Here is a 26685-nt window from a genome sequence, read left to right as displayed (position 1 = left end):
GAAACACTGTCAGATACCAAGCACAGCTTGATTTTGGGATCAGCCGAAACAGTGGAGCACGATACCAAGCACAGCTAGATTCCTACCTGCACATGCACTTGAGATAAATGATCTAGTATCCACACTTAATCTGGACTTGCCTCCTCCCAGCCATCGCACTAGCCCTACCCACAGGCTACACCATCCTTAAGCAAGAGAGATGTGATGAGATTGGATGGGGAGTCGCCCTTATCCACAAAGACTCACTATCCATTAGATTAGCAGACCATAGTACATGGGGTGGTAATGCTGATATCCTATCAGCCAAGCCTACGCTCTCCCGCAACAATCTAATCAACCTCCACATCCTATACAGACCTCCTGGACTCTCCAGCTGACTTCCAAGAGCACCTCTCCCATCGACTCAGCAACAACATTAAAAAGTCCTCCAAAATCCTTCTATTAGGTGACTTAAATCTAGGATACAATGATCCTAAGGATAAATCCGCCGCAACCCTAGCTAAAGAACTCGCAGACTTAGGTTTCTCCCAAAGAGTCCTCACCCCTACTCACTCCAAAGGCCGCACCCTTAACTGGGTCATGGATCACCACTGTGCATCCAACATCACCTCAAACACCACCCTTCAATGGACAGATCACACATGCATCGAATTCCTCATCCCCACCAACCCTAAACCTAAGACTCTCACCCACGCATCACCTGCCACAATTAGAAGTTCTAAAAAAACTCAACGCAGACAACTTGCGTCCCCACCTTTAAAAGCCCCTGCCTAGCACCACCTTTCTCTCAGGACCCAAATATACTATCAGCTATATTCAATGATACTGTCATGGTCCATACCCCCACACATCAGGTGCAGACCAACCTGCCCAGGACTTCGAATCCATGAAGGCCTTTAAGGCCCCAAAGACTCTGTCAGGGGCCTCCTGGACTTGGTCCTGGCGCCTTTGACGCCAGGCTCATGCTGGCATCACCAACATGGCAAGTTTCAAACTAAGTGAAGCACGTGTGGACCAATCTGAGGCAGGCTGAAGGGACCATTTGCCTAGGGAACTATTTGCTTGGGTGTGGTTGCTGGGACTACTTTCTGAAGGCTATATAAACCACGCCTTTAGTACAGAACATGCTTCACGTTATTATGCCCTCCTGCAGCATAACGCTCACTGTGTCTGTTACCTTCAGGCCAGTCTGTTACGCCAGTCCAGTTTCGTCTCGAGCAACCTGCAAAGGAAGGAAAAGACATCAGGTTAGCCGCGCTGGTCAAGGATTCCACATCGCTATCCAGTGAATCGTTCATACCTACTTGAGAGCTGCTCTTTCGGCGAACCAACGAACCTCCATCTCTCGACCGCTCCCATCTTTTGCCCGCCGCTCCGGAGTAGCCGCACCTGTTGGATGCAAGAAGAAACATCAGGTTAGCGCATATTGGGGAAAAGCCACTTTGAACTTAACTCATTGCAGCTTCATGCGCACCTGAGGCCACTCCGACTAGCGATCCGGCTAGTCTTCACCACGCGGTCCTAGGTACAACAACTGCAATACAAGAGCAGCAGGTCAGTCGCACAGAAGAGCAATAGCGCATATAAAGACTTATCACAGAACGCTGGTGTGAACGTAACTTTTCTTGGAAAAACAAGTCTGCGTTCTACGTACTTTCGCATCAACGGGAAACCTACAAGGGAAAGACAACAAAGTGAAACTTTGGCAATTTGAACTCTTTGGCGAACCATATAGATGGTAAAGACTTACCCATTGAATCAGCGTTGTCTGAGACTCGACAGGATCAATGAAGTAACTGGATCCTAGAACTATACGCACCCCTGCAAACTGTTGCAGGACGGAGAGCCTGTCATTCTTAAAATGAAGGCGCACCTTTGTGACGGCATGGATACAGAGGAGACACGTGAAACCATTTAACATCAGATCTGCCAGTCCCATTCGGCGCCCCTGTGGAGACCAGGTGAGCGTAACAGATACTCTCACCAATGCCATAAACTCTATAGCCCCACTTGAAAGCAACAAGGAAAATAAATAATTTCACTGCAACTCTTGGTTCTCGGAAGAACTCCAAACCCTCCAAGCTCAAAAGCGTCAGTCGCTTAAAAACTGGCAAACGGATCCGAGTGATCTAAATAAAAGCCTCTTCAAACAAATAGCCCTCCAATATAAAAAAAGCCATTTTAGAATCAGAATCCAACTCCTTCAATGATAGGATCTCTAAGGCCAACTCCCAAGCTAAAGAACTATTCGCAATCGTTAATGAATTAGTCACTCCTCCGGGTACCGCTGACGAGATAACTAAAGACAAAGCCTGGTGTGCCAGCATTCAGTCCGCCATGCTCAACAAAATAAAACTCCTCCAGAACAAAATCCAAAACCACTGCAAAGCCCTCCCAAACCAAAAAACAAACCGCCCTACACAAGGCAAGCGTAGTAATCTCAATCACGCTCAATTCTCCTTCAGAGACGTCACTGAACCTGAGGTCCTTAATCTCCTCAAAAACGTCTGCAAAGCAGACATTTGCCCTCCCAAAATCATCAAGGAATGCGCCAATGACCTAGCACCCCTGATTACTGCCTTCATTTTTAACGCATCTTTCCAAACAGGAAATGTCTCAAACAATCGCAAGGAAGCCTGGGTGCGGCCACTTCTAAAAAAAAAAAAAAATAAAAAAAAAAATAAAATAAAATAAAAAAAAGACACACTTCACCCAGCGCAACCCAACAACTACAGACCGATGACAACAGTCTTGTTCCTCCTAAAAATCCTGGACAAAGCAGCTCACATCCAGATCCAATCATACAGAGAAGCTAACTCCATACTAGGCAAAAGACCATCTGGCTTCAGTGTCGGGCATGGAACAGAATCCGCCTTATTAGACCTTAAAAATCAAATCTCTCAGATCATGGACAAAGGCAAACCTGCCTTGCTCCTCCTTCTCGATCTATCAGCTGCTTTTGACCTGGTAGATCACCAAACACTCACCACCCACCTCACCCATGCAGCCAATTTCTCTAATCAAGCAGCTTCCTGGATCACTTCCTTCCTTGAAGGAAGAGCCATGAAGGTCTACTCCGACACAGCTAACGCAGATTCTACCACTATAAACTGCAGTGTCCCCCAAGGATCTTGTACAGTCCCCACCCTCTATAACCTCTTCACAAAACCCCTCTTCGACCTACTTGACTCCATGGGTGTTGCATATACAAACTATGCAGACAACACTCAAGTACTTTTACCCCCATCTGGACTCTATCACCAAGACGCCACAGCCCTTCACAATATCTATGCCACTATCCAAGCTTGGATGGCAATCAATGGCCTCTGTCTTAACCGGAGGAAGACTGAAATTCTCATCCTGGGCCAGACAAACACATTATCGAAACTAAGCCCCCAGTACAACAACTTCCACAGACAACTCAGCCATCTCTGTATTATCCTCTGTCAAGACTCTAGGTGTTCACATTGATGCAAATCTATCGAACAAACAAGTCAGCGCCATAGCCTCTGCATCAGCATTCAGCACCAAACTCATCAATGCCATTAAACTCTACTTATCCACCCCCAACCGCTTGGCCATAGCTAGAGCAACTATAGGAGCCAAACTCGATTATTGCAACGCCCTTCAAGCTGGCTCCTCTGCCAAACATTCAAAGACTCCAAACCACACAAAACAATGCCCTCACAGCCACCGTGAGCATCCCTAGAAGAGACCATATATCACACGCCAGACGTGAAGCACGGTGGCTACAGGTCAAAGACCGTATTACTCTGAAAATCCTCACCATCACTCACAGATGCATCAATAAAACCGCTCCATCATACCTATCTGAAGCAATATAAAGGACCACATCCACTCGCCCCATCAGAGCTCAGTACACCAACCCGCTACACATCACACACAAAGAGAGCCACAGCGGGAGGTCTAGGCTTCTCCTATATTGCACTGAAACTCTGGAACTCCCTCCCTGCCACCCTTCGAGCTGAAACTTCCATGTCTGTCTTCCGCAACAACCTCGAGTCCACTCTCCCCAACTAGCAAGTGGAGGACTGCCTCCTCCACTTCTGCCATGTAAATTGTAATATAACACAAATATAATGCAACTATATTGTAACCTGTATATATACTGCTAATGACTATGTAACTATATTGCAACGTATGTATGTATGTGTGTATATATATATATAGCTAATGACATGTAACTAAGTAAGCTTTGTACTGTAACAAGTCAAGTGCCACGATGTCCTCGGGCTGTTATGCGCTATATAAATACGAATAAAATAAACAGGCCTCTCAATGCAATCTGAGAATCACACAATGCGGTCTGGACACAAAACCCAGCTAGACCCGGGAGACTCGAACAGTGGGAGAGAGGCCATCAATGCAATCTAAATATCATACAATGCAGATTGGAGACAGAGAACCCCTGCTAAATTTGGGAGACCTGTATAGGTCTATACAGAGGAAGGGGGTCTGTGCCTAGCTGGATTGGTACAGTATTAATTAATGATTACATTTGAGGGTGAGGGAAAGAGAGATGCAGGGGTATCTCTACTCCTGACCCTGGCCACTCCTACCTTACTGGTCCTGTAGTAACTGTTAGGGAAAAATGTCATTTTGAATGGTTTGTGCCCTCCCACGTATTCCTCATCTTAGATATAGTTGTCAGCTTGCTGCTTCTTTCGGAAACATTTTTTGCCAGAGGGCGCTGTGCTCGAGGCCGCGTTGCTTGGTCCCTCGAAGGCCGCCGTCGATGTCATCTGTCGTATAAAGGGCTCGAGCCGTGCCCGTTGGTTGAGTTCCATTTTTCCGAGCTTCTGCTTTGTGTATTGAAACGGCGCGTCAGTTTTCTCATTGAGAAATTTCTTCTTCCTCAACTCCGACAACACACAAGACTGGTTTTGAAAAGTGTCTGACATTCGGAAGAAAGATGTCCATTATCGATCCTCAGCGCAACTGTCTTTGGTGCCTTAGTCCTGATCACTGAGTCGATGAGTGCGGGTCGTGTCAGGCGATGTCGAACAATGCTCTTAAGGAACGCCATGGTAAGCTAGCATTGGGGGAAGAGTTTTTCAAGCCTGCAAAAAGACTAAATGACTCGGGTGAATCGAGAAAAAAATCTTGTCACGAGTCGAGGCGATTGAGGTCGAAAATTCGCTCGAGGAAGTACTCTTCCTCTTCATTGAAAAAATCAAAAAAGCGACGTCCTAGATCTTCGTCCTCTTCTTCTCCCTCGCCCGACAAAAGGTTAATTTCTTGACCTTCTAAACCTGATTCCCCCAAAAAATGGGTGGCCTTTAGGGCTTCAATGTTAAATAATTTTGAGAAGGCGGCCCGACCCCCTCAAAGTTGCGTGAAGAGCATGCCCCTGTCCACTCTAAAAGTGACAGAGGAAAATATAAAACGTCTCGCACTAAATCCGACAGTCGAGGGCGTCCTCGGACGATTATTCTCCAGCGCCTCATGAGACTATACACAAACCTTCATTGCATAAATCGAGGTTGCCAGAGGACGAAATGGCGTCCTCTTCCTCGAAGTCGGCTATCAACTCGACGCGTGCTTCGACGACTTTGTCGAAGCCAAAAATGACGTTGATACCTTTTGGCCTCGGCATCTAAGCCCTCCTTGATGACCTTGGGGCTTCCTTCGAGCATATTGAAGCCATTGTCTATTCCTTCGACGCCTTTGTCGGGAAATCTTTATACCGGTTCCCAAGACAAAAACTATGGCTAAAACTAGGTCTGTTCCACCTTTACCAGAAAATGTTTTCCACCCTCAGCCCAGGAAGGAATTTTTTTAATCTGTCTGCTATTTTTGAGCAAGAAACCTCTGATGAGGAGATTACATCAGCTGGTGTTTGATTTGGGACAAGAGGTCCGTGAGGAACTAGTAGATCCTAATTCACCAATGACAGGCCTTTGACTGCCTACAATCGGCCGGTGGCCTAGATACCTCACCTGAGGTAGAATTTGAAAGACCTGACCATGCAGAACCGGCATATAGGAACCTTATGGGAAGAGTGATAGATTTGATGGGGTGGAAGTCAGTGTCTCCAAGATATGACCAGGACGACTTAACTGATCTTATTGATGAAGGAACTCCGAAAGACCCAGTCCTTCCTTTCCACAAAGCTCTTCAAAAGAGAGTTAAGACAAATTAGGAAACCCCTGAGTCTTTACCAGCTGTAAACAAGAAATTTGTAGGGAATTATAGACCTGCTCCCTCCAGATCCAGAGTATTTGTCAAAACACCCTTCACCTGAAAGTTTGGTGATCCAAGCTGCCACTGCAAATAGACAATCGGCTTATCCCTCCATGCCCCCTGAGGGGGACGACAAAAGGATTGACGCCTGGCCGAGTAAAGCTTTCACTTCCAGTAGTATGGCCCTTAAATCTACTAATGTGACTTGTACATTAGCTAGGTTTACTTACACCCTGTGGAGCTGTTCAGATGCAGCGGCTGATCACATTCCGCAGGGTGAGGAGCGGGATGGTTTCCTGGCGATAGTAAAGGATGGAAAGGAGGCCTCAAGTCAGGACTGGATACTGCAGAGAGTATAAGCAAATCCATGGCATCTTGCGCAGTCTTGCATGGCTAAGGAAATCTGGCTTTGCATCTGATGTACAGTCCAGATTACTTAATATGCCCTTTGATGGCTTGAGGTTGTTTGGCAGCAAGGCGGACGAGCGCTTGGAGAAGCTGCAGACCTCGAAAGAGGCAGCAAAATCACTCAGCGCCGCTATAAAGCAATCTCAGCAACACTCTTATGCAGGCTCGTCTTCCTGGAAGAGTTTCGCTTCTATTTCTCTTTTGGAAAAGGGAGATGGCAGGCCAGTCAGAGGACAACAAAGAAAACCCTTTCGTGGTGGAAAAGGGAGAGGCGCTAGATCAGCCACAGCAGCGCCTACTACCTCTGCAGCCACTGCTCCAGCCGCTGCAAAGCCGCTTTGAGGCCTTAACCCACAAGACCCCGGTGGGAGACAGAATCACTCAATATCTGGACGAATGGCAGAGCACTACGTCAGATGTCTGATGAAAAGGAAGACCGTAACCATGGGTCACTATCTCTAGTGCTCAAAGACCTCAAGATCATCCACCGGGAGCCAACTCTGTTAAAATTCCAGACCCGCTCCTTCTGCAGGAGATTTTAACACTGCTGGAGAAAGGTGCAATAGAACATGTACCTGTAACGGAGAGGAACAAAGGATGGTACTCCCCTTATTTTCTCATTCCCAAAAAGGACGGAGGATTGAGACCCATCTTGGACTTGAGAAATTGGAACAAATTCCTCAGGAAGGACAAGTTTAAGATGGTGACCCTTTCTCAGATCCTTCAGGCTCTTCAGCTTCAGGACTGGCTGGTTTCATTGGACCTTCAGGATGCTTACTTCCATGTGCCAATCCATCTCAAACACAAAGTACCTGAGGTTTGCAATTGGCGGCTCTCACTATCAGTTTCGAGTTCTACCATTTGGGCTGACCTCCGCCCTGAGGGTCTTCACCAAACTAATGGCGGTGGTGGCAGCGAGTCTCGGGAGGGAGGGGATTCACATCTACCCTTAGCTGGCCGATTGGCTAATCGGGGCAAATTCCTCCGAACGGGCCCAGGAACATCTAGCCATGACCTGTCACTTCCTACACAAACTGGGCTTCTCCCTCAATTACAAGAAGTCCCAAATGATTCTGAGCCAAAGACTCCAATACATCGGAGCGGTCCTGAACACTACCTCAGGGAAAGCCTCGCCTCCCGAGGAAAGAGCTTACCACATTCTGCAGACGGAAACGAAATTTCAGAATGCCCAACATCTACCGGTGTTCGACTTCGTAAGGTTGCTAGGCCTCATGGCAGCCTGCATTTTTCTAGTGCCAGCGGCTCGACTGAGGATGAGATCCCGGCAATGGGTCCTCAGTATGCAATGGTCCCCAGTTTTCAGGGGAGATGTCAGATCTTCTACAAGTCACCTCCAAGGTGGCTCAAGATCTCCTATGGTGGGCTTGCAAGGAGAATATCCTCAGAGGGTAACCTTTTTGGCACCATGGCCGGAGATAACTAGTGACGGATGCCTCACTCACAGGGTGGAGAGCCCACACCAACGATCTGACAATCAGTGGTCATTGGTCTCCATCGGAGTCCAAACTACACATCAACCTTTTGGAACTGAGGGCAATCAGACTAGTGCTGAAGGCCTTTCTGCCCTCTGTACAGGGAATGAATGTCCTGATAATGACGGACAACACAGTGGCCATGTACTACCTCAACAAAAGAGGAGGCGTAGGATTACTCCCGCTATGCAGAGAGGCGATGCAGCTCTGGTTCTGGGCAATGCAAGAAGGAATCTCTCTATTGGCAGTTCACCTAGCCGGAGAGCTGAACATGGCGGCGGACGCTCTGAGCAGGCAGAGCAGTCTCCCACGAGTGGGAGCTAACTCGCGAAGACCTTCAAGAGATCTTCGCCCTTTGGGGAATCCCTCAAGTGGATCTGTTTGTGACCGGTGCCAACCGGAAGTGCGAACTGTATTGCTTAAGGGAATTTCCCCCGAGAGGAGCTCTAGGGGACGCGTTCGTAGTGGACTGGATATTTCCTCTCCTTTACCCGTTTCCTCCAGTCCCCGTGATTCCTCAAGTAATCAGGAGGTTGAGAAAGTTCAGGAAAACCATGATCCTCATTGTCCCGGATGGGGCCAGGAGAACGTGGTACCCGGACCTTCTGGACATGTCCATCTGCCCTCCAATACGTCTTCCACAAAGAGAGGATCTTCTCTCGCAAGAGGAAGGTCGGGTTCTCCATCCAGAGGTCAAGACACTCCTCCTTCACGCTTGGCTTCTGAGAGGTTGAGATCTAAGGATTGGGACCTCCCAGATGACATTATGGAGATTTTACTTTCGGCCAGAAGGCCAGCAACAAAATCCTTCTATCGGTGTCGTTTGAAGAAATTCAGTAACTGGTGTAGGAATAAGAATGTGGCTCCTTTTCAATGTACCACTCCCATGGTGCTTTCTATTCTATTACATTTAGCCAACTCTGGGTCCAAGTTGCAACTATTAAAGGATATTTGGCAGCGCTATCCATCTTCAAGCGCTCCTCAGAAGAAGTTTCATATTTCAAAATGCCTTTAGTTATCCAATTTCTTAAATGGTTAACAAATGTTACCTCCTACACCTTTCCAAGTTCCCATTTGGGATTTAAATTTAGTTTTAAAGTTTGTGTGCCCCTTTTGAGCCTTTACGTACTTGTCCTTTAAGGCTCCTAACTTTAAAAACTGTTTTACTAGTGCCTCTAACTTCAGCCCGCAGGGTGAGTGAGTTGCAGGCACTCTCTTGTAAGCCTCCTCACACGATTTTCCACAAGGATAAAGTTGTTTTAAAGGTCAAGCCTTTTTTCCTACCTAAAATAGTTTCAGATTTCCATCTGTCACAGAAGATCGCTTTACCATCGCACACTAGTAAAGAGGAGGAAAGATTCAACAGACTAGATGCTAAAAGGGCTCTCAGTTTCTACATATCTAGACTGGAAAGATTTAGACAAACAGATCATTTGTCGGTTACACTGGACACAAGTTGGGACTTGGTGTGTCCAAACAAACCTTATCCAGATGGAATATCCTAGCAATATCTGAATGTTACAAATTGAATGGGAAGGAGCCTCCAGGTGGTTTAAGGGCTCATACCAGGGCTCATACCAGGGGCACAGCAACTTCCACGGCTCTTCAGAGGGGTGTCCCAGTGCAGGACATTTGTGCTTCGGCCACTTGGTCATCAATGCACACTTTTGCAAAACATTGTTTAGACACTACCTCTTTCCAAGGCCGTCCTTCATTCAGTGCATATTTAAAAAAAAAAAAAACGGTAATCCCTCCTCCAAATTACAACTGCTATGGGAGTCTATCTAAGATGAGGAATACGTGGGAGGACACAATCCATTCGAAGAACAAGTTACTTATCAACGGTAACGTTCTTTCGACGATGTTCCTCCCACGTATTCCTCATCGACCCTCCCAACCTACCCCTCTGTATAGTTTTTATGCATTTTTTGCACTTCTACTTCCTTAAGAGCCTGACATCGGCCGGCACAAAATACAACTGATGCAACTTTTAACATCAAAAACGGAACTGAACCAACGGGCGCGGCTCGAGCCCTTTATGACGGATGACGTTGACGCTCTACGGCGGCCTTCGAGGGACCAAGCTATGTGGCCTCGAGCACAGCGCCCAATGGTGAATTTTATTTTCCGAAAGAAGCAGCAAGCCTGCGAATATATCTCAGATGAGGAGCAACCAGTCGAAAGAATGTTAGTTGGTAAGTAACGTGTTCTTCTGTGCTAATTCAGTTCAACCTTAGAGACCTCGAGCTCTTTTGCTGGACTTTATGACTTTCATTTTAACCCTGGAGAGAGTGAGCCTCTTTTCTCACTCTCATGCATTTTGATCTGATTTGGATGATCGGTTTCCTTTGTTTTTGGAGTCTGACAAATTCCATAGGCATCTACTTTTTGTATGGTGACACACAGCACCTTCAGTGTTTTAAATACCTTTTCTTGGGTGAACTAACTTTCCCAAGAATAGTAAAGTGGAATTTACTTTACTTTTTTCCTTTTGTAGGGCCAGCACACCCTTTTTCATGTGAAGTGCTGGGGGGGTTACTTGGTAGCCCCTTTTCCTACTTACTCATGTAAACTATTTTGTGCTACCCTCACTACTTTAAATGGCTTGTGGAAGTGGTTTAATTTTCCTACCATTGTGCTTTTCTACCGCAGGCTGAATCCTCAGCTGCAGTATAGCACCCATGGGTGACCAGTGTCATAATGGCACCAGTCTTCTTTTTTTGCCATTTCTTGTTTGTGAGGGCTTTCTTGGGTTTTACCAGGTTTAACCCCTTTGTTCATTTTGCCTTAGGCAGACTTCATTACAGAAACCCACCTCTGGCTCCAGTGTGTCTGCTAGGGCAGGAAGTGAGGGAGGTGCACAAAACTCCCCTGTCCTTAGTCTCCAGGGTAACCTGAATGCACCCAGTCCTGATTGGTTGGCTGGCTGGCTGGATGTCCTTGCAGGACAGCCACCCTTCTGTGAGTGACAGCTAGGCTGTGCATGAATGGGAGAAACCTGCATAAAAGGCTAGGCTTCTTGGACTGAAGACAGTCGACCACTGGGAAGAACACCCCAACAAAGAAACTGTGAACAAGGTTTGCTGCATCCTCCTTGACTGTTGAACTGCCAGGTGAAGCCCTGCTGCTGTGCTGAAACCTTTTTGTGATCGACAAGAGAAGCTCCGGACGGAACAATGACTTCTCTTGGGTTAGTGGGACCAACTAACCCTGAGGCGAACTTTGCTGGAAGACCTACCCCCAACTGGCTGTACTACTTTGCTGCTGCAGGAACTGACTGCCAGGGGTCAAGAAATCTGTAGTAGAGTGCAACGTTTGTAACCCGGCCAAAAGCTCCAGGAGTCTCCGGAGAACACTACCGAAGCAGGATGACCTAAGCTAGAGTTGCCTCGCGAGTGCTGGACTCAAGGAGTGAAGGAAGCCCAACCGGTGTCCAAGATCCACGGTTGTGCTATTTACCAAGCTTTGAAACTGCAAAGTGCTGCTGATCCGAAGAACGCCCGTAGCTGCTGCCGACCTTTAAGTTGTTGGGCAGGAGTCCTCCAGATGTCTTCCCTCTTGTCCCTATGACTGAGACCCAGGAACACAGGATTTGTATCACTGAAACCAGACAGAAACCAGCTGGATCCTCTTCTAACCAAAGGTACTGTTTTGACTTTGGGGTACTTACCTCTTTGTCTGTAGTTCTGCTCTTCTAAGTTGACTTGCAGGAGCTGCTTTTCTAGAGTCGATTCCTGCTCAAATAGTTCACAAGTGTAACAGCTTGTGACCCAACAGTGATTTTCTACAAGACAGTTTGCTATCTAAGAAGTGCATCAGCTCCATAGATTTTGGCTGTCCGGGCTCCATGCAGACTCTTCTAGTTCATTGACTTTGATTCTTACTGTCCCTCATAGGTGATACATTGGTTTGTAACTAATATTGCTGGGAAGGTTTTTTATCTGGACTTCATTGAGAGATTTAGAAGTGCTCACATGCTCTGAGAACCTTTTGAACAGTTGTCTTTCCTTTTAACTTTTCCTTTCTACCAACCTCAGAATTTACCTAGTACAAAAGTGATATATAAATGCCAATACTGTCCTAGTTAGAGAAGTCACTGCCGAGTGTAGGAAGTAAAGAGTATCTACTTGCTTTACCTTGATTCTGAGAACATATTTTGAAGTGTATTATTATTATTATTATTATTGTTGCACATGCCCTTTTTAAAAAATGCGTATTTAAAACTGACCGTTAAATTATTGTACTAGAAAACCTTGAATGTAAGTGTTGTGGATATTTGTATTTGTGGATTTCAATGCTACAGCTCTACAGTTCACATTTACCCCTCTTGAGATGTTTGGCTGCTCAGTGACACTACCAACTTGCTTAGTACAGACTGTGGGATGTATTTACCCATGCATCCGAGCCCTACCTCAAAACTGTGCAGTACTGACATGGAAAACATCATGATGCCAGAGCTTCCCAGAAAATGCACAGGGAAGTGCATGAAGAATAGGCTGCCACTCATTTTTGCTGATGTTATGGGCACAGAAGGACACTGCCTAAAACCACCATTGGACTACCCACACAGTAGTCTGAAACCATTGGGAATGGCAATGCTGATTGCCAAAAGCAAACCCATAACTGTTGGGAATTCATTTGCTTAAATCCCAAAAAGGGGTGCAGTACCAGTACTCACCACTATCCAAAAGCCGGCATTTTAAAACAACACCAGATTTTACTTTTTGCAAAACTGAATAAATGAACCCAAAACAGGCCAAAGAAAGACTTACTGAGAGGTGGATCCAATGTAAAGTTATATTCTGAAGTGACTTGAAGGTTTATAACAAGACTGGCTGAGCTGTGGATTTCAGCAGTTTAAGTAAATTTGGACTGAAAGACACTACAAATCTCAAGGTTTAAGAGAAATGAGTGACCTACTTTGAGTGTCACATAGGTTGCAATTGTTTAAATGTCATAGTTTTGAACTTAGAATCAGCATTCTAGCTGCATATGTGGAATTGTTAGTTTATTTGAATGCAGAAACTGGGGAACAGAAATGACATGTAGCTAAAAAAAAACGGCTTAAGGAACAGGATTTTGCCTGGCAACTACCCCCATCAGGAGTGAAACTTGAGTCACAGCTGTGTTCCCAGGCCTAGATGCCCTTTTGCTGCTCACACCAAAAGGGATATGACACTTCCCTGATTGAATTACCTGGGCTCTGCAGGAAATTGAACAAAGCCCTGTCCTGACTCAGGCAAATGTTTTATTGGCGGGAGTCGTAAATGGAGCTTCCTCTTGGCAGAAGCTGGGAGGGGCAGGGTCTCTGAGCTTGGCAGAAACTGGAAAGACTGGTTTCTGTACCATGTGACCTGAAAAGACACACCTCTATAGCCAGAATATGGTTTTAGAAAAAGATGAATAACTCATAGAGCGGACATGTGAAAATTGTATAAATGACACCATAATTCTTGTGATTTTTCTGCCCACATTTTAAGAGGTTTTTAGAACCGGTGGCATGTTCAGGGGGGTTTTAGCGGAAAAGAGGATATTACTCAAAATGTGTGCATGTGAAAAATCTGACACTTCATCAACTAATGTCCATACTCCTTGCGCACATGTGTGTAAATTTGGGTCAATGTCCGGAATTGCAAAATCAGTTAAAAAGTGAAATATGTGCCATTTCTGAATGCAAGCCCCCAGGAAGAGCAAAGTTTGGACAGGGTATATCTCCTGTGATATGTGATGTGTGCATGTAATTTTAAACCAATGTTTACCTGTGCAAATATGTCTTTTGTTATCAAATATAGAATGTGTGCAATTTGACTGGGGAGTGTCCTCTCTGCAAGGCTGTAAAATGACATCACTCTGACACAACTTAGCTCCTCCAATCAAATGAGAAATGGAAGTTTGACCAATTAGAAGCTGAGAGAGAGGTAGGGTCAGTGATGCTAGAACACACCAATTTTAAAAACACATAAAAGCAGAGAGACAGGACAGATGGGGACCTTCAAATCCATTTGAAGCTGGAAGCTCTGCCGGGAAAATCCATACTTTACCTCCAATCTCCAGAGAAAGCTGTGCAGAAAGATCCAGACTTTAAATCCCTCAATCTTCAGAATCCAGAGAACCAGAGAGAGCAGACCCAGATCACTGTGAAGTGCAGAGACCAGAGGCGAGTCTAAAACCTGACCAGATCCGTGGCGTGGCCCATTTCACTCAAGAATATAGTGTGAGTACATAGCAAAACTGTGCAGAACCCAATCTCTTAGTTAAAATAATATAATCCAAGATATTTTAATCTAAGTAGAACTGCCTCCTAACTGTCACCTGTCATTTGTAAAGCTGTCACTTGTCAATTTTTAGTTGCAAGCTGCACTTGTCTTTTTGAACTTTAAAATTTCAAATCTGAAAAACGACCTTTATTTAATCGCTCATATCTCCGCAACCGTTTGTGCTAGAGACTTGCAGTAACTTCCCCTGAAAGCTGAGAATCGTGGCTTTCCTACGAACCTAGAACCGCATTCCTACCCCCTATAGTTTTATACACGCATTCGCGAATTTTACCGCGATTTGCAAATTTCTCCACGTGTAAAAAAATCTGCTGCTGCTTGCCTTCCATTTGCCAGAAATTCGTTTAACCTGCTAATCATTCCTGAATCATTGCAAGAGTCAGCCTGGACTAATAACTAGATACCACTCACCCTGAACCTCTGAAAGGGAATTAAAAGCATTTCCAGCATATTTTCACTCCATTGCCAGCACATATCAAAGCATTTTGCCTGTGTTTTCAACTTCTGTAGTGTATGTTGCTGGGTGAACTGAATTACATTTGAATTGCCTTTCTGAGAATTGTGTGCCTTCCTTCCATATCCTTGCATTGCATAAAAGGGGGGGGGTGAATTGTACAAGAAAGTGATTACATTGTTTTGCTGAAATCCTATCAAGTTATTTTCTGTACTGCATTTCATTCCACATTGCATTCATTTGAAACCATAAAAGTATTGTTGCTATCTTATCCATCCTATAACCACTCATTAGTGATTATCAAGAAGTGTGCTAGTGCCAGACTATCCATTATTGATTACTGATCAGATTAAGTGTGATATTCAATTATTAATTTATTATAAAGCGTGATATATATACCTATTGCTTAAACTATCAATTAAACCTTTTAATTTGCAAAACAGAACTACTTCTTGGCTCAGTGGGGTCAGGAGGATTCCAAGAGAGGGGTGTTATATAGGGGTAGTCATCCAGAACGCATGAACTGGACATAAAGATATAGCAATAAGGGTTTTCATTCAGTATTCTAGACTAGGCGTTGACTTGGCTGTAGTGCTGAATTGAATCCTCTTACAAGACCTATACAAATAGCTGGGTTACCGAATACCAAGAGTACAAGGGTTGTGTAGCCTCCTACAGGGTTACATCAATACTTGCCTAAAAGTAACAAAGTAACCATACTGACCGCCTGAAGGACATGTCCGTTTCCCCATGACAAATGAGAAAAAGCCAGTGTAGTGAAGCTTAAGGCTTCATTGCAATGCAAAAAAGAGCATGCGCGAATAAAAAAAAAAAGCAAAAAATGTGGGGGTCCATAGAAATGGAAGGGAAGTTGCTGTAAAATCTTTCCTAACACATAATTGCTAAGTACTTGCATTTAAACATGAATAGGCACAGTTGGTGATCTCAAAGTGAGACCATACACACTTTACAATTGAAAACAATGAAAGAAGTTAAAATCCGTGAAACCAAAAAAACTGAGTAGTGAAGTGAAAGTGTTTGAAATCTGGAACCATATGCGCTGCCTTATAATTATAAGACCCCTATAGCTTCAGAAGTCTTTCCCCACCAGTTAAGTGGGCTTAGTGCCTGAACAGAGTCGCAGTTACAGATACGTACCCGAGTAGAAACATGGATTTTTCTAAAGTCCCCCTAGAACAAGTTTGGGCAAAGAGTCAGTGTTTGGACAGCGTTTGGAAACTTTGCTACATTTTATCGCTGCATTTTCTTTTACAATGTGGGAAGCTACAAGGCTCCAAAGTCTGTCTGTCTTCATCATTCCACGTTCAAACCCATTCACAGGAGCGGAGCGATGCAGAGTGTGTCAGTGTTTGGCGTTTGGCTGAGCCCTGCGATCCTGACTGTTTCCTCGCTTGGACGCAGATTATGGCTGCTGCTTTTTAAAATGTAATCTCTTCAACGGCTTATCACATTGACCTTCTGGTAAGGTCGTTTGCGCTCATTAATCTTCTGGGTCATTTCAAGGAGCAGGAATGTGCTTATAAGTAATGTACAGAGTGAGACTGCGGGTGTTGATGCCTTTTGAGCTCTCTGATCGTTTACTGAACTGTGCCATTTGCCTGACTCAGCAGCCTACTATTGATCTAAACCTGGGAGTTTGTGAACAAGAGAATTTCAACATACAATCTCCAGATCTCCGTTCTTGCTACAAGCTGCTTCCTGATCATGGCGGGCTTGCGTAGTGGCAAGTCCACCTCTTGTAACTTAGAATGTATGGAAGTTCGACAGGGAGAAGGACCCATTAAGTCGGATCAGCTAATTCTATCACCTCAAACAATTTTTATTGACGCACCATCCATTGCTGTATGCTCGTTCTTTAACTCGCTCTGACCTTGAGGATTTGACAGAGCGTTTGGGATCTAATTTAATCTCAGACGTGTCTATTTCGGCCCTGGTAGGGTCATCGGAATTCGCCAAAAGAATTTGCCTCTTTGGGTGGCCCCAACTCATTATCTGTGCATGGTTCGCCATCTTGCACACGCGGTATGGACGAGGTGGAACTGTACAAAGCCTCTACTTGTGCTCCTACATCGGAACTTTTGGAGGCGGACAGGTTTTTTACTATCTAGCATGGTTCGGCGCCATCAGCGTTTGTTCGCACTTTTTATAACCAACCAGGGCCTGAGGCCTCTTATTCATCCCCAGTACTGGAGGCAAGATTTTTGGACAATAAGAATGAGCGTATTACTACAATTCAAGCTCTGCAGACGCTGTAGGTGCCTATAGATGATGCTTTTTCCTTTCCTGTCTTAAATCGAATTCTGGATACTAGGGATCGGGATCATAACATGAATATGTATGAACTTAGAGAGGTTTGTTGGTCCTTGAATGATCTGCTTGCCAAAATGAACTTCATAGAGGGTTTCATCATGGCAATGAGTGCTCCCGGGATACTTGGGATGGTGGGGGGGGGCTTGGAGGGGGGGGCAGGGGGGAAATGCGTGGTCGAGTGGTGCAAATGCAGTATCTGTTGCTAGTCAAACTACTGATGATCCTCCTTTTACTTCTATTCAAAATAACAATATGGGAGGTTCGGGTGAGGTGACTTGTGGTTAAACTACTAGCTAAGGTCTCTATTCCTTTGGTTACTGTAGCCCTTGAACCTATCCATTCCCAATTAATATCGGAGGGTGTGTGGGACATCTCCTTCTGAGCCTCTGTCTCGGCTGCTTTAATAGCGCCAATGGTGGCTGGTCGCAGAAGGGGGAAGAAAGTTAAGACTTTCATTCAACGGAAGCTGGCCTTTTGGAGGCATAATAAAGGTTCATTAATATTTTTGAGATCTTTGAAGGCCTAGACTAAAACATTCTCGGATGAGGAGGATGATAAAGCTGTACAATCATGGGAACATTCAAAGGGGGATGGTCCTTGTTTGTGAGACCTAAAACATCTGGTATGCCCCCTCCTCAGTTCCTGTGGTAGTAAACAAAACATCTTTGATAACTGCTTACCTTGAACCCAAGAAGGTTGACGTAAATGGGATTGAAGTTAACATTTCCTCCTTATCAACTTACTCCCATGCCTCGGATGTAGTAACCACCGAGAAATGCCAGGTGGGGGTTCCTGATTTTTTTTCTTTACCATATAGGGTGACCAGTGAATCCAGTCAAGTGGCCCCAGTTTCCCTTTCAGCTCCCTGTATTATTCCTCATAAACTTGACCCGACACTGTGCTCGTTTATGCCTAACGGGGAGCCAGTCGTTCTTTCGAATACGGCTCCTTCAAGCTACTTAACTATGGAAGGAAGTCTTTGGTCTTGGGATCTGGGTTGGGTGGTCGGCTGCCAGTGTCCGAGACCACTGAGGGGGTCCTCTGGGGGTTTTGACTCTTAAACTCCCCGAAAGAAATAAGGCCCTTGAGTTTGCCTTGGTGCCACTGTCCACCTCCCAGCCAGTCCTCTTTGGTCACCAAATTTATTTGTTTGCCCGAGTGGTAATTTTAAGGTCAAAGACCTTTACCCCCTCAATCGACAATACAGCTTGGCTCGCTTCGGCCAAATAACCAGTCTTCAATCGCTCTCTAAAGATAATGCCAGATTTTTCTTTTTAGATTGTCGCCGGGTTGGTATCTTGAAAGTTGGTTTTCATTCAAAACTTGTGTACAACTTGTTTATGGCGGAGGGAGAACGTTTGAGTGATATGTTAAAATTGGCTTTCCAACGATTGGCCTGAGGAGGGTTGTTATACGTACTCTAGGTGCTGAGGGAGGAGTTGTCAGTAACATGCACGAACCTCTAAAGATGAATGGTCAATGGGTGCTGGGCAAATGACTAACTACATTGTCCAATTGACGAGTCGCCAGGTGACTTACGATTGGTCTCACATAATTAATTCATTGCACCAGTATAATCCACTGCAAAGTCGTTCTTGCTGAATGTCTCCAGTGAGGTTGGTTTCATGGAACACATGTGGGTTTACCCATTTGAGCGCAAATGAGAAACTTTGGTCTCACGCAGACTTAATTTGTATACAGAAATCACTCATGTTGGACGTTCCCTTACTCTATGGGTTCAGTTGTTCATTAACCAGCAAGGAAGGGTGCAAAAGGCCGACCATGGCTTACTCTGTGATTGCTGTATCTCTTCTAATTCAAATATTGTGGATGTATTTGTTGGTCTGTCTGATTTGCTGGGGTGTAAAATAACATGGGTTGATCCTTTGATGCAAACTAGCAGTGTATTGTTTTAAATGTTTGTTTTAATCCTGTAACTGCCGTCATAACAGATTTTCTTTCAGCAATCACCAATGTATTTTGAAGATTATGTCCTCTTACCCAATGTTTTGTTTTATAGTTTTGGGTGATTTTAACTGACTGTTTAGATTCCAGGTGGTATCGCTTGGGATCTTGAAGGTGCTTCTCTCAATCTGCCAGAGCTCAGGGGTTATTGTTTCGAGAATGTGTTGATGCTTTTGATCTGGTTCCCCTAAATGGTAATCTTGAAGATGATGTGCCGTCCAGTTATACTTGGTCTAGTGGCCGGTCTAGATCTACTATAGACTTTTGTGTTTTTGCCCCTCTTCCCTTTTTTCCCCTCCTTCGATAATTTGTTTGTTGAGTCTGATGCCGCTAGCAACCATGCACGTCTTAATGCTGGTGTTAGGGGTATTAATATTCCCGTATTGGACTTGCTTTCTGGCGCTCTGACAATTAACCTGCCAAACCATGCAGTTATATGGACACCTAAGTATGCCCATAGATTTAATGCCCGTATTGATCAGGATTTATTGGAGGTTTTTTTTGTGGAGATGTGTCCATGGTCATACCTGTATTATCCACACTTATTGCTTTGATACCAGCCTCTAATCTCACAAGGGTGAACTGTCCTACAGCCTTGAACCATGGGTACAATGCAGAGGTTTATAACATTTAGAGTAAACTGAGAGGTAACATCAGGAAAATATTAGAAACTGGCATAAACGTTGAGCGAACAATTGCCAAACTTACTGTCTTTTTAGGAATTCGTTGAAAGGCCATCCAGCACTCTGCTTTCAAGCGGATGCAGAAACGATGCTCAGAGCACTGGACTCCTGTCAGACGGCCAATTTTTGGAGTTTAATTCTCGGCGGGGGTGCAGGGATTGGGAACCTTTCATTGCAGCATCAGTCTCTCTCATGCCATTTGTGGGAGCAGTACTTTACAGAGCTGTATACCCTAGATGGTGCCAAAAAGTGAAGCTCAATTATAAAATCTGATGTTTCTTAGGGCCTAGATGCTTGGGATCTGTTAGAACTTGATTTGGCAGACATTTTATTGGCCATAAAGAAGGCTAAGTCTTCAAATGCTCCTGGTCCAGATGGTACAACTAACTTAACCCTTACATTCAAACCCCTATTATGGGCTGCAGTTTTATTATTGCTGTACTGCAATGTGGTAGGGTGGAATGTGTCCCCTGAGACGTGGCGAAAAGCCATCATTATTGTAATATACAAAAAGGGGGAAGGGCAAATCCGGGGAACTACCGCCCTATCTTCCTACTGGACTCTTGGTATAAAATCTTTTCGGGATTCGTATTGCATGCCTTGGGGAGGTGGCTACATTGACAAATAAGTTGACCTGCAATCAGCCCGGCTTTCGTAAGGGTACAACTACAGCCCTTAACTGCCTGATTCTTCAGTTCTTTAAGAATCGTGTGTTTCAGATCAAACGGACAATTCATCTTTCCCTGTGTAGGGGGAGAATTGTCAGAAATGTGCTAATTCCTCTCTATCTTAGAGACCCCCAGCCCTTTTACTGGTCTCTAGGACTTTTTCATTTCTACCTGGAGAGTGATGCCCTTTTTCCCCCCACTCGTATTTTAATGTGATGTAAACAGTTTCTTTTGTTTTTTTTTGAGTCTGACAAACACACAGGCATCTTTTTACATTGTGGCACACAGCACCTTCAGTGCAGTGGCACAGGGAGGTCTTTTCAGATTCCCCATACCTTCTCTTGGATAAATCACGGTTTACAAGAGCAGTAAAGTGAAACTGACTTTACTTACCTTTGTAACTTTCTAGACCCAGCACACGCTATCTTACAATAGGGAGCTGGAGGGGTTACTTAGTAGCCCCTTTTTGTCTAGCTTCTCGTGTAACAATTTTATATTACCCTTTCTGCGATTAATGGCTGGTGGCAGTGGTTTACTTTTTTCTACCGTTGTGTGTTTTCACCGCGGGCTGTGTTTGCAGCTGCAGTAAAGCACCCCTGGGTGCCATTTTTGTCAAAATGGCCCGGTCCTCTTTGTTCGCCATTTCTCTGTGGAAAGGTCCTTCTTGAGATTTACTCTGCACGCCAAACCAGGTTTGGTCCCTTCGTTCGTTGTCTTTGGTGGTATTCACTTGTGAAGCCCGCCTCTGGCTCCAGTATGTCTGTCAGGGGCAGGAAGTGAGGGAGGTGCCCGAAATTCCATGTGCTTAATCCCCTTGGTTACAGGAATGCACCCAAAGGAGATTGGCCGGCTGGCTGTCCAGCACGGACAGCCACCCTGTTGTTTGACTGACAGCTAGGCTGTAATGAATGGGAGAAACTTGCATAAAAGGCAAGGCTTTTTGGCTTGGAAGGCAGAGTCGACCACTGGACAAGGAAATCTGAAGAACTTGTAAGAGACGCCTGCTGCAACTCCTGGACCGTTGGTTTGCCCGGTGAAGACCTGCTGCTCTGCTGAAGCTCCAAATTCACCTCTACTAGAGAAGCCCTGCAAGGACGACTTCTCCCCTTGAGTTGGTGGGACCAATCCACTCCAAAGTAAGCCACCTGGACATCCTCTCGAAGCTGGTTGTAGTTCCACTGCAGTTGCTGCTGGAATCGAAGAGCCAGGGAGAGGAACACCAGATGGTGTGCATTGCTTTTAAGCTGTTCAAGAGCTCCAGGAAGATCCTCCGGACTCCCAGGAAGCAGGACTGGCCGAGTCTGAGCCACCTCAACAGTGCTGGACACCAGATGCAAGTAAAGTCCATCTCAAAAGCCAGGAGCCGCAGTGGTGCGAAGAGCTGAAACACCGAACTGCCACTTGTTTGAAGATTGCCGGTTGGTGTCAGCGACCATCTCATTGCAGTGCAGGGGTCCCCAGACGTCCTCCCTCTTGTTCCCACGACTGAGGCCCAGGAACAGGAGCTGCAGAGCTGCACAGGAACAGAAGTAATCTGCCACCTTTTTCTTCTAACCTAAGGTACTGTACAGTTGAAGAGAACTTAACTCTTGTCTTGTAGATGTGCTTGTTCTCAGTTGAGACTTGTCTTGGTTGCTCTCTAGAGTTGTTTGCATCTTCTACTCTCAAGCCTAACCGCTTGTGTCCCTACTTTGATTTCTTCCTTTCTACAAAGACTTCTAAAACATTGTGCAAGACTTTTTTACCTACCCCTGAGAAGTGCTTCAATCCACCAAGACTTGCCCAATTGACATTGGCCTGGCCTGGCTCCCTGAATGACTCTTCTCCTCTCCGATTGTGTTTTGCCTTCCTGCCAGGAAATGGTTAACTTACTTTGCATGGGGGGTGGGATGGAGTGGGTTCAAAAGTACTTACCTGCTTAAGCATATTTGTGATCTCTTGTTTTATTCAGATAACCTTTTTTCACACTCATCTCAGTACTATTCTAAATGCCAACAGTAATATATTAATGTCCAGTGTCCTAGCTATTTAAGTCACCTCTGGGTGTAGAAAGTGTCTGTGTGCCATCCCCAATGGGTATTTGCTGATTTAGAAACTAAGAGTGTGTATTTTAAAGGTATTTGTGTTACTATTATATTGCTCCCTTTTAAAGAATGCCTATTCTAACTAACTTAGATAAATGTTTAATCAAAGCTTGAGTGTTTATTTGGATACCTGGCACTGTGAATCTTTGTGGAACTATCCTACTGCTCACATTGACCCCTCTTGAGATAAACCTGGCTGCTCAACCACACTACCAACCTGTGTAGTACAGACTTATACCAAAGGTTGGATTCCTATTGCCAGGTGATTAAGGTTGTTGTGGTGCACCCATTTGGGTACTACCCCAAATCTTTGCCTAATGACATAACCAAAACCTTCGATTATGTTGATCGCATCAAGTTATGCTTAGGCTGTGGGGTTGCCTGGAGGCCCTTTTTTTAATGTTGACATTTCTACACAGACCAGAGGATCAAGGTCAGGCTTGCTAAGTGGGGGGGAGAGGGGTTACTCAGGGTGGGTTTCGGTTGACAGTGGTCTATGACAAGGGTGTGTTCTTGCTCATTTTCGTTTCAATTTGTATATTTTGGGCATCATAACTGTATTGGCAGATTCAGGGGTTAATCCCCCCCCCCCCCCCGAGTTTGGGCCCCGTCACAATACAATATCTTCTTCATGCAGATGACTTTGTGTTAAATGCTTACACAGCAGTTGGACTTCTGAGGTCTCTTTTGCAGGCTAATAACGTTTTTAGGGAATTGGGCCTGGAGATTAGTGTTCCAAAATCAAAGATTCGGATCTTCAATCTTAAAAAGACTGTCGGGGAGAGCTACATTTATATGGGATATTGAGGGTAATAGGCTACAGGTGTTAACTAAGTTTAAATACTTGGGAGTCACTATTAGCTCCAAGCGATCAAAGCTGCTGGTGTCCAACGAATTAAGACTGAATACGATTAGAGCAACAGCTCAACTGCATGTTTTAGACAGAAAATATGGTTGCTTTTCTATGACTCCTGCTCTAAAACTATATAATCACGTGATTGTCCCGAAACTGACTTAAAGGGCTGAAATTGAGGATGTCAAACTAGATTGGGATAAGGAAGAGGCTTTTATGTAGAAATGCTTTTTGAAACTTCTGGGTGGCACCGCATTTCCTGTGATAAAGCATATTCTGGCCATCACTTCATTAAGCTCAAAGGTTGATTGGAAAATCTTGCTCTTGCGTTCTGTACGGTTTCTTCCTGTATTCACTTTGTTTACTCAACTTAATGTATTGCTTAATCAGGGGAACTGTGTAGTTTTTTAACATTGGGAGAAATCTGTTTTGTTAGCGTTGGCCGACAAATCTATTTCTCTCATTTGGATCATAATCCAGACAAAGTGAAGAAGTTACTTTTTGAGGCCGATTGTATAGCACAAGCTTATTCCTATTTTTAATCCATAGCATTTGATCACTTTTCAATGGATATGAAACGATTCAATGTTTTACAGAAATGTTTGACCAGGCACAGTTCGCAATACCTCGGAGCCCTTTGCCTGCGCATTAAATTAAATCTTGTTTTAACAAATAATATTATAGGGGGCCGTCAGATCATTTATGCAGTTGCTGTAAACAGAGTTGAAACCTTGAAACATTTAATTGCTGACTGCTCAATCTTAACAGCTCTTCGGGAAGAGACTTTAAAAGGATATGTTAGTACTCGTCCATTTTTAATTTTGGATGATTTGTGGTGGAATCTGCTAAATAATCCAAATGATAGGTTGCTAATTAATGTATCAAATGTTCTTAAAATGCTTTCATCCTTCTATGAAATCTTTGTTTTAGCTGTGTTTTACTTGTTATGAATTGTTTACATGTGTGTAAAGTTTGATTTTAAACAAAAGTCATACTATAAATAATAATAAAAGCCAACATGTTGAATACAATTGCAGAAGAAAGTACTTTGGTAGTGTAAGAGGTAAGTAAAATATTTTTGAGGTACTTTCTCAATCACACTGCTGCCACTGATTAATATTGCCTCTCAACCCTTCCCTTCTAATAGAGCCTGTTATGAAAATCCATTTTAACAGGTGGCTGCCGCCCTATTATATACTGTAAACATATTGTGTGATGTATTGTGTAGTAATCTGGGATTAATTGTAGGTTAGTATGAGCCTGGCTCTTTCAAAGAGTGAAGCCTGAATGCTTTGCTACATTATCCATTGTGTGTTTTGGTGTAACTTGGTGGACACCCTTGTTTTTCACCTAGGATGCCTCTTTACACCCTTCACCAAAAAACATGATCATTTGTGGCCCATGCAATGTGATTTTATCTTATCCTTTATCTTATCCTTTATCTTATCCTTTTCTGGTCATTTGTCCATGTTTTTATTGCCGGCCTTTACGACATTAAAGTGCAAGTCTAGCAAAGAGGCATTACATTGTATATTCTCTTTACATTCGAAAGACAGAGCAGTGGCCGTGTACAGGTTTTTAGAATCTTCTTTGTTACTCCTTGCAAAGTTTGTTGTAAAATAGTCTGTGAAATGCCTTTTAAATGTTAAATTGTTATATTGTATCTTGTCTTTTATGGAGCAAGGCTTCTAAAATGAAGATTTTAAACCACCCTTCACCAGAGGGCTGTGTATAAACTTCCCTAATGAAAGGATTGCTTCATTTTACTTTTAGCCTCTGCCCAGCTACTTTAGGATTAAGTACGAGTTGGTTCCTGATGGGAACAAGCGGAGCATTAGTTTCCAACTGAATACTTAAATTGATGGTTTACTACAGCAAGGACGAAGTAACAGAGAAGGGTAATCAAAATCACTGAGAATGCTAGTATGCTGCAAGACCTCTCAAGCAAACCTAGATTGCTATGACTGGACCTGAAACCTATACTAGGTGGATGATTACTGATTAAGTCTTAAATGTGTACACTCCTGCAATTTAGAAGGATCTCTCTCCCACTAAACTGGTAGGCCAGTGTTTGGTCCATTTGTTTATATTGTGCTTGCTGATCCGATTATAACATGAATTGTTCTTTATTGCTCTTATTTTTCCTTTTTCAGCAATCTCATGTTTGCTTGCCTCAGTGACCCTTGACCTGAGCCAATACGCACTGGACATTGGGAGAGGCCTGGCCAGTAAGTTCAAACTGTCTTTCCCATGCACAAACGTTGCATTGTTCATTTAATGTGCATAGTAATTGCATCAGTTTATCACCATTCCCGAGCTACAGTATGCAATCCTAGTTGAAAGTCATTGATGCTGGTCACTTTCTCTCATGTTCGTTTCTCACCAATGTGCCAATTTATTTGGTAGAAAGCTCACTTTGTACTGCATGTGGCAACCTCCTTTCATTTTTTTGCTGTTGTACCCATGTTTTTGACTGTTTTCCTAGAGCCAGGCTTAATCCCAAGGCTGACTGACTGTGGTTTGGTTTACCCTGTACTCTCACAGAGAGAGTGCCCTCTCTCTGTTAGGCATATGTCTAGGCTGGTGGTGGTGCTTTTGCCTGTGCAAAGTGGTTCCACACTGTAAAATCCATTTTACCTGGCTGTCCTTTTTGTCCCTCTTCCATTAATCACAATGGAGACTGTCTTTGTTTGCCTCAAGACCTGAGGGGGCCGGGGGGAGGGTGGGAATGACTAGCCTTTGTCCTTCTTGTTTTTTAAGTGTTAATTGTATTTATTACTTTATAAGCTGCTTTCCCCTAAAGCTCTATACAAAAGACATCAGTATGTAGTATTGCATAGACAACATGCAACTGAATGAAAATTAAAACGTGTTGGACAGCAGATGGTTTTTAAGATGAGCGAAACTGAGAGCAAGTAGGGATAGATCTAATGTAGATTGGCAAAGAGTTTCAGTTTTATGGTGCTTAATGGGGGGAAAATGAGCGAAAGTGAGGTTGGGAGCAGAGCTGTCGAAGAACAGTTAGTAGAAACTGGGGCAGAGGCTGAACAGAGCGGGTGGGGACATAGAGAGAAATAAGAGCAGAAATGAGGGGGGGAGCATGAGGGCGCAAGACCATAAAGACATTTGAAAGTAATGCAGAGAAAGTGAAACAAAAGACGAGAGCCACAGGATAGCCAAGAGAGAATGGAGGGAAGGGAGAACAGAAGTACAAGGAGAAAGTCCACATAGTATGAATCGCAGAATTGACAGAGCCTAAAGGGGCAC

The 26685-nt window shown here is 44.3% G+C and overlaps 1 protein-coding gene across 1 annotated transcript in view; it reads left to right on the top strand.

Moving 5' to 3' along the window:
- Positions 1-26685, top strand: part of GCN1 (GCN1 activator of EIF2AK4) — a 1783851-nt gene that overhangs the window by 320656 nt on the left and 1436510 nt on the right. The window contains exon 10 of the mRNA XM_069619734.1: positions 25572-25646. Coding sequence (XP_069475835.1) covers positions 25572-25646 — 75 coding nt within the window. The remainder of the gene's footprint in view (positions 1-25571; positions 25647-26685) is intronic.

This window comes from Ambystoma mexicanum, chromosome 10, assembly GCF_040938575.1.
Source record: "Ambystoma mexicanum isolate Mex_15411 chromosome 10, UKY_AmexF1_1, whole genome shotgun sequence".
Lineage (NCBI taxonomy): Eukaryota > Metazoa > Chordata > Amphibia > Caudata > Ambystomatidae > Ambystoma > Ambystoma mexicanum.
Note: the sequence above shows the minus strand (reverse complement) of the source record. Positions and strands in the feature narration are given on the sequence as shown.